This window comes from Tubulanus polymorphus, chromosome 10, assembly GCF_964204645.1.
Source record: "Tubulanus polymorphus chromosome 10, tnTubPoly1.2, whole genome shotgun sequence".
NCBI lineage: Eukaryota > Metazoa > Nemertea > Palaeonemertea > Tubulaniformes > Tubulanidae > Tubulanus > Tubulanus polymorphus.
In genome coordinates, this window is record NC_134034.1 from 2,508,005 (window position 1) to 2,516,482 (window position 8,478).

General features: G+C 38.7%; 1 protein-coding gene across 1 annotated transcript; it reads left to right on the forward strand.

Annotated features, from left to right (window-relative positions):
- Nucleotides 1–2,248: 2,248 nt before the first annotated feature.
- LOC141912218 (hatching enzyme 1.2-like) lies at nt 2,249–7,902 on the forward strand (the record flags this gene model as incomplete). The annotated part of the gene is made up of 10 exons (XM_074803437.1): nt 2,249–2,320; nt 2,667–2,694; nt 2,837–2,922; nt 3,375–3,456; nt 3,819–3,936; nt 4,607–4,803; nt 5,872–6,102; nt 6,446–6,502; nt 7,067–7,234; nt 7,778–7,902. Coding segments are annotated over exons 1-10 (1,164 nt in total), but the record flags the coding sequence as incomplete, so codon positions are not given.
- Nucleotides 7,903–8,478: the final 576 nt, after the last annotated feature.

The window sequence follows — 8,478 nt, forward strand, 5'->3', positions numbered from 1 at the left end:
ATCTTTAACCATGAATATATTCGAAATATGATCTACATAAACGTATTAGCTTTTACTTTTTATTTATCATCGATGAACGTTGAATTTGATGGTCGAATTTGATCAGCTTGCGGCATGTGATCAGTAGGCGGGATTCGAACCTGGATCGGTTGGAGGCTACCACAAAACCTTGCGCATGGACCCAGTGTGCACGAAGATAAGAGCTTTCGTTACTAAAGCATAGTAGAAATCTCGTAATTATTAACTGGCAGAGAACGGGAATGAGTGAAATCAAACAAAAAAGCAACAATAATACTTGACAATAAACAACATAAATGATATATCTAATCATTTATTCATCGTTTCAATAAAGAAGTTTCAGTGAAATGGCGGTGCGCAGTGGGAGACCCCTTTTGCGCGTAATCTCAAACTCAAGCGGGTACAGATCAGTCGTCAGGAAAGATATTCAAAAAAAATTTAACGCAGGCTTAAACTGCAAATAACCCTCTTTAACCTCTGTGAAAATTGGAAATAAAGCTTTAAGAGATACTTAGATATTTTAAAATTAATAAATATTGCGATTTCTTTTACGCACGGTCTATATATGCGGTCCTTGGTTTCACATCGTCACTGCTCTCAATTTTTGCGTTTAAAAATTCCAAGAATCGCCAGCAAATATCTGCATTTCATTGCCTTTAAAATGGTGTATTAATTAAGTTAATCGAGCAAGGGGCTGCATAACTATATGATATTCAATCTAAACTTATGTTTTAAAAATGAGCGCAAATTATCGCAACAATGGGGACCTCGAGGGACTGCCACAAAATGGCGCCTAGAAACTGGAAACTTCTGTATTCATACGAAAACAAACTAGGAAAGATGCACACAGGTTTAATGTACACAAGGAAATGAGATACAAAGAAATTGAGAGAAAAACACAAATAGTACAAGCTGCGCTGTGGAACCTCGCTAGTGCGATAGTGGGAAAAAGAGAATTATCTACTAACCGAATTACTATTTGATAAAAACGATTCCATATTAACAGACAACCCATAGGATAGTTCATTGCACCGTGGTCCGCGCCACCACACAAAAGAGGCTCGGACGACGCATCGATGACGCGGATGAGTTCCTTAAAAAAAACAGTGGTAACTCATTGTGGACCGCCGGTGCACTGGAGGACTAACTTACGAGTGAATAATTTCGATATTATACATGTATATATATATATATATGCAGTTATAGAATAAAAGTTAGGTAAAGTTATTCAAATATTAACGTTAGTTGAAAGGGATTTATTCGAGCTCATGAAAGAGGACAGCATGGTAATAATGTAACGTCATACAAACGTTATTGGAACGTTTTTATCAAGCAGGTTGCAGAGAGTTATCAAAAACGTTCTGCGAACCTTAAAAATCATTTACAAGAAAACGTTATACAAACGTTTCACGGACGTGAAACATTAACGTTAAAACGTCAGTGAAAAACTTTTAGAAAACGTTGTTTATTTACTATACGAATGATTAGGATAGTCAACTTGGTAAACTTTTTTTAAACCTTTCCGTGGAGTTATCTTGTTTCAGGATTCGGTTACTTTCCTGAATGTAAACGTTGAAAATAAAAATCCGGCTGAAGTACTCCTGAAATAATAAGTGACTCATACAAAGGGTAATCGGTGCGCGTTACATCAGTATGAAATAGTTATGAGCTGATTAGATAATAATTTAGAACGCTTCGACGGTAAAATTAAGTTATAATTTACAGGGTCCAGTTCCACAGTTCTGAGTTAAGATTTAACTCACGAGTTAACTCATTGAAAATGAACTAACTTTAACTCAGAGTTAACTCTATCTCACAACTGTGGAATTGGGTCCATGTTTCACAAGTAATTCCTCTGTAAACATTGCACTAATGTACAATGTCTAATACTTAAGGGCAGCTGGTTCCACGGGCAGATGCTGTAAATTGAAATTCCCTCTCACCTATTGCATTGAGATTGGCTTAACCAGACGACTAATGAGTATGTATCTTTTCCCGCTGGGGGCTGCATCGTTTTTTTTTCTACACTTCGCGCGGGCGGTGGGCTTTCAGCGACAGCGTGGTCAATTACTGGTAAATTGATTCAAGTTAATGTAACCAGCCTATCGAACGGAGATAAACATCGATAAGATAAGCGTATCCCATTATTGTTAGTTCGGCATGATCAGGCATTGATGTTATGACCCACACGCCACGCCGGACTGTCTAGCCAGCCCTGCTCACTTACAAGATGGCCGAAAAAATATCAACAACGACTGAAGCCGCCTTTGTCATTTTCACTTCGTTTATTCTTCTATCGCAGGTACGAATATCTTAATGAAATTTGTTTTAACTCCCATTCGTGGCATTCATGGCCTCGCCAGTGTCTCTCTGCGGGGTTTTTCTAAGTTGAAGTTTGAAGGTAAAATATTTTTTGCTACATCGGTCAAATAGATTATCAAGTATTCTATCTATCTTCTTTTTTTCATTTTTTCATTTTTTTTAGACTGAAGAAGGGTGGTAGTAACCACCCGAAATATTTCTCATATGTTTTAAATAAACATTCTATCATTTAATTCATTTATTGTGGGATTTTACTCGTATCGTTTCATCACGGATATCGTGATCTGCAATTGATTTATCCATCTTCTTTTTCATTTCTATTCAAGGGCGTTCCTTTGTGCCGTTCAACTCAATGTAAGTCGTCGCCATGTTAGCTTTTCCATTTTCAATCAAAACTGTAATAACAACTTGCGATAGGTGATTTTGATGCATAAGTCGAACAGCAATAGGCTATATCTAATTTTTGCATCTGAGAATTAACAACGCTCAATTTTAGGTACCGACGATGATGGATCGGATCCCGAACAGATGGGCGGCGGGATCGAGGGTGATATGATACTAGAATCCGACCCAGACGATGGGGTAACTACGAAATAAAACAATGAGAGATTTCATCATCGCTGTATTTCAGAATTTTGTTTTTTTGAACGATTCAACGTAATGAAATCAATTTTGACAACGAAACGTATTAGACGTTATGTACACGACGTCACAGTGCACCCTACAGTGCCACCGTGGCTTCGATTTTTCCGACAATATCGAGAATCTGTTATTCTGACATTTCGGGTAGAATATCCATACCCATAATCAGAGAAACATTTCGTTTCATTCTTTTTTCTTGTTCGTATTGATTGTCGGAATGAAAATGAAAAACTGTTCTATCCATATTTCAAGGATATATCAATTTCCGGAGTAGAAATTCAGTATTTTGTTTTACTCAGTCATCTTAACTGGGCCATTTTCTAAAATAGAAAAATATAACAGGAAGGTATCTATTTTCAGGTTAACTTTTTTCTTATTTTCGCTATTTTCAGTTTAGGAGCGCGATCAATATGAAAGGGGCTCTGTGGCCAAACGGGATCGTTCCGTATACCTTCAGCGCCAATAGTATTTTCCGTAAGTGACCAGAAACTTGAACCAGCTCCACTGTTAGGAATTTAGGTGGTACCCAAAACGTAGCGATAGACAAGATAGACCAGAAACAGAATTCAGTATTACAACAACGATCATATTGGATCTTACAAATGCCTCCAGATTTATTCTCGCCCAGACATTGTGTCGTCGTGTCAGGCGAGCAGTTTCGCGGTCGTGGCTTATGTTCAGACCAGGTACTAAGACTAGCTTAGTTCTATAGCCAACCTAACGACTAAATAGCAATGCGGATTAAGGGCCGATATTAGTTCGATTTCAGTTGCGACTGTGAAACTTGGCTCGGTGTTATTTCTATGATACTAAACTGTGAATATATATCGAAACAGCTGAAGACCGTATGGCGAATATAACGACCGCTTTCGACAATTTCCACAAACACACGTGCATACGATTCGTACCCAGAACCGACGAGGCGTCGTACATCAATTTCAAATTGGGCCGAGGGTAAGAATCTATCAATGATTCAATAAGGGATCATTCATTATTTCGTACGCATAAGATTTGAATTTTTCAACCCCCCCTCCCCTCTGTACGCAAAATCGGGCTATTTTTTCGTATACATTAAGCATTACGGTACGCAATTCAATGACCCCTACCCTCCCCTAATGCGTATGTTATAAATGAATGACCCCTAAAAGAAGAAAGCCATATTACCAAAAGCCAAAAACTAAGAGAGTAGGACGGTTAGACTGAATTCTATGAGCCATCTTCAAAACTGAGAGAGTGCGTTTAGACTCAATTCTGTGAGCCATTTTCAAAACTAAGAGAGTAGCGACGTTTAGACTCAATTCTATGAGACATTTTCAAAAACTAAGAGAGTAGTGACGTTTAGACTCAATTCTGTGAGCCATTTTCAAAAACTGTTTTGAAAATGACTCATTATTGGGTTGTTACGTATCCATAGGCATTCTATTGATATTTCTTCGTGATAGTGGATTTTACTTCGATAGTTTCCAGGGGTGCGCCGATTCGATGGTCAAAATTCACAAGACATGTTTAAAATAGATAGTCTTCTATATCATGATAGAAAGTCGGGCACCGAGTCCAGAAATTTTTCCTCGAGCGAAAATTCTTCGTTCAAGGTTTCGACTATGCCCGGATGTTAATATTTCAGATGCTCGTCGGCGGTCGGTATGACGCGGTCCGTTAGTCACAGGCGATACCGCGGCCAAAGCGTCATACTGGGTACCGGGTGCTACGTGGTCGGTAAGATTATGCACGAATTAATGCACGCACTGGGATTCTACCACGAACAGATGAGATGGGACCGAGATCAGTATATTAACATCAAAGAAGAAAATATCGCTCAAGGTAGGCGGCCTTTGGGAGAGTTTTCGATGTTCAGCTGGAATTTGCGCAATAAAGAGTGTTTTGAGTTCACTTTTTATACACGAGACATATTTTTGTAATCTCGGGTTTGTTTCTAGTAGGGCTGATGTGGCTAGTTAGAATCCACCAGGTGTCGCTCGTAGTTCCTCGGTTTTGCCCGCTTCGATTTCAATTCTTCTTCTACATTTGAAGTCGAATCGACAACGTTTCACTTCATACAAATTATCAATGCAAAAACTGAGGACAGAAAAAGTGTATATTGGCAATGATCATAATGATAATTGCTTAATTCAGCCCAAAATCCATATGAAATGAAAGTAAAACAATTTAAATAAAAATCTTTACCGAGCTTTTATGATCAACAAATGGGTTTTGAGATATATCTTTTTAAGACTCTAATGAAAATATAATCATCGTTATAATTTAACACCTAATTCTATGGTCGCTGTTCCTTTGCTTCAGCAACCTCAGCTTTAAAACTGAGTTAAAAACTCTTTAGGCGATATCTTAATCAATTTTAATGATCTTTTTAAAACTGAGTTAAAAACTCTTTAGGCGATATCTTAATCAATTTTAATGATCTTTTTAAAACCGAGTTAAAAACTCTTTAGGCGATATCTTAATCAATTTTAATGATCTTTTTAAAACTGAGTTTAAAACTCTTTAGGCGATATCTTAATCAATTTTAATGATCTTTTTTTAAAACTGAGTTTAAAACTCTTTAGGCAATATCTTAATCAATTTTAATGATCTTTTTAAAACTGAGTTAAAAACTCTTTAGGCAATATCTTATCAATTTTTAATGATCTTTAAATCTCATACCCCTATAGATTTTTAAACCGCGATGAAATGTATACGCAGCGTGGTATATAAGAAATAAAAAATGATAATACCATTACTATTATGTACTATCAGTATTGTGCTGCAATGAAGTGTGAGTGTCAACTAGGTGTCGCTAGCAGTCATCCGGTCTCTCACACTTCAATTCCTTCTACATTTATTTTTGAGAAAACTAACTTGTGAAAAATACTATTTTCTTGCATTTTACAGGGAAAATGGGCAACTTCAGATTGTATACTGCCGATCGTTCTAGGACCGATTTGAACGCCCCCTACGACTACGGCTCCATAATGCACTATCCTCGGGTGTCGTTTCCGGCGGATAACGGCCTGGAAACTCTGATCCCGAAAGTTCCGGGGGTCGAAATCGGTCAGCGAGTCGCCCTGTCCCCGGTGGACATATACAAGATCAACAAACTTTACCAGTGTGCTGACAAACAAGGTAAATGAACAATCCTCGTTTACCGGGGAAAACTGCGGTTTACGCGGTGAGTCGACTTCACAAGTGTCGGCCATCTTGGAATTAACTCAGAACTACATTGAAAATGTTCATTTCTATAGTTTGGACTAACTGGCGTCATTCGGTTTCGCTTACGTAGTTCGCAAATAGTCGACAAACTACGAAAACCCTAATCCGTCTCCAGGTTTCTATCCTGGCCTCGAAAACTAGGTCAGAATCCCCTCACTTGCCAGTGCTTGCACCGATCTCGGGCCGATGAAACAAACCCTCCATCGAGGCGCATCTTGACCTTTATTTCGATATTGTTCTGTTTTTCTCTTTCCAGATGAACTTCCGAATACGTATTTCACGACCCCGGCGCCATCCGAACCAGAAAAATCAAGTAAGTCGGTGATGATGAGAATTTATGGTCATGTAATTATGGTTATGAGAATTGCTAGAGCTTTACGGAAATGGGGAATCTCGGACGTTATACTCTGGCAATCGAGGGTTCCACTTATGGCATGCAAGGATCCGCCCTTATGTGTCCCTTACAGATACTGGGTCTTCCGCGTTCAATTTTTAGAATTTCAAAACATATCAAAGTAACATATTAACAATAGTAGTAAGAAAATACTAATCTAGTTCATGAATGTCTTAACAGAGGGGGAACCTCCAAACCGCCAATGGCGAAGTTCACTAAGTTGCGGGCAGACATCTTCCAAATGGTAGCAATATGGCTGATGCTTTAATTTCGATTTGCTATGATTTTCTTTTACTAAATCTCATGCCTCCTTTTAAACATTCGCTTTAAAACCTATGCTAAAAACCTACCCACGGTTATCTGGGACCAGAGAATCGTCACATCAACATCAGAAACCCCCCCCCCCAATAACCGTGATGTATTCTCCAAAAAACCTCAAACCAACGTATATAGTTATCTGCATGTAGATTATATTTTTTCCAGTCGATGCTACTGAACGCGTAGTCGAAGACGGTTTGTTTTACTGCTCGTTCGATTTGGGATACGCCTGCGGTTTCAGGGACGATTTGCGGTCGAATTTCGACTGGAAATTGACAACCAAAAATACCCTCACCAACAACACCGGACCTACCGATGACGTCAAAGGATACGGTACGTACGTGACCTCCTGGACCACGTTGCGGCGTTAAAACTTTACGCCGAGTTAACTCATTGAGAATGGACTAATTATCACTCAGGGTCAACTGTCTTAGTCACAACCTAGACACTAGAATATGGAAAATTGAAATTTAAAATTAGGCCATTTTAATAGCTTGATTTATGGGAACCCGCCTCCCGAAATTTGAAAAAAAGTCAATTAAAAAAATGTTTTTAAATTTTCATTCCCGTATGTGGAAAAACGAACAAAAAAATAGTTTTCACCTACGCCGTATGAGAATCCTGCCTGAATGATGAAAAAAATTGAAAAACGCAAGGTTCTTTTTTTATCACAGTATGCAGAATTCCAACTTTCCAAGAATCATTTGTTTAGACATATTGCCCTATCGACTGTTCCCTCTTCCTTCAAAAAGCGATTTTATCTTGCTGAGGGAATTTCTTTTTTTTTCATTTCCTCCACCGAAGTGATATTTTAATAGGTCTCTACCCCGTAAACCAAACTATCAAAAAGGCTTTATGTATACATTAAAACAACAGGTGGGTACATGTACACGGAAGCGACTCTGCGAAAAGATGGTGACGTGGCTAAACTGGTGTCACCCATGTTCCAGTCGGCACCAGAGGGCGCCTGCGTACGGTTTTATTACCACATGTTCGGCAGAGACATCGGCACGTTGAGAGTTTACATAAAACAGCGCGACGGCTCCGCTAAGGATATCATGGTTAAAACTGGCGAACAGGGAAATAAGTGGGTTAAATTCAACGAGATGGTTTACACCGATGAACCATTCGAGGTAGGTTTCGATGAAGTAGCGCGATACCGTTACTGCAGCAAGCGAGGGGTCTCCGGGACATCAAAATCGGATATTTTCCTGTTTAATTCAAAATTCGATCCACCGCCATCCTGGGCAACTCATTTACGAAAATCAAAATCGTAGATGAGTTATGATATAACATGACATGAATTGAATTTTTTTTTCAAATTTCTAAAGCGATGTCCCCAGGACACCCCCATACTTTGTTCAATAACTAACTGACTTTGGTTAACGTAAATTGGATTGAATTCAAAGCTGATTTTTAGTTACACCAGCTAGTATTTTTGTTTTCGTTCATTAGCCCCCCCCCCCCCCCATTACTCTTTATACAAACTCGATATACAATAACCTGCATTTATTTTAATGGTTTGTGTATTGTGTATTCCAGTTGATTTTCGAAGGTAAAATGCACGACCCGAACTA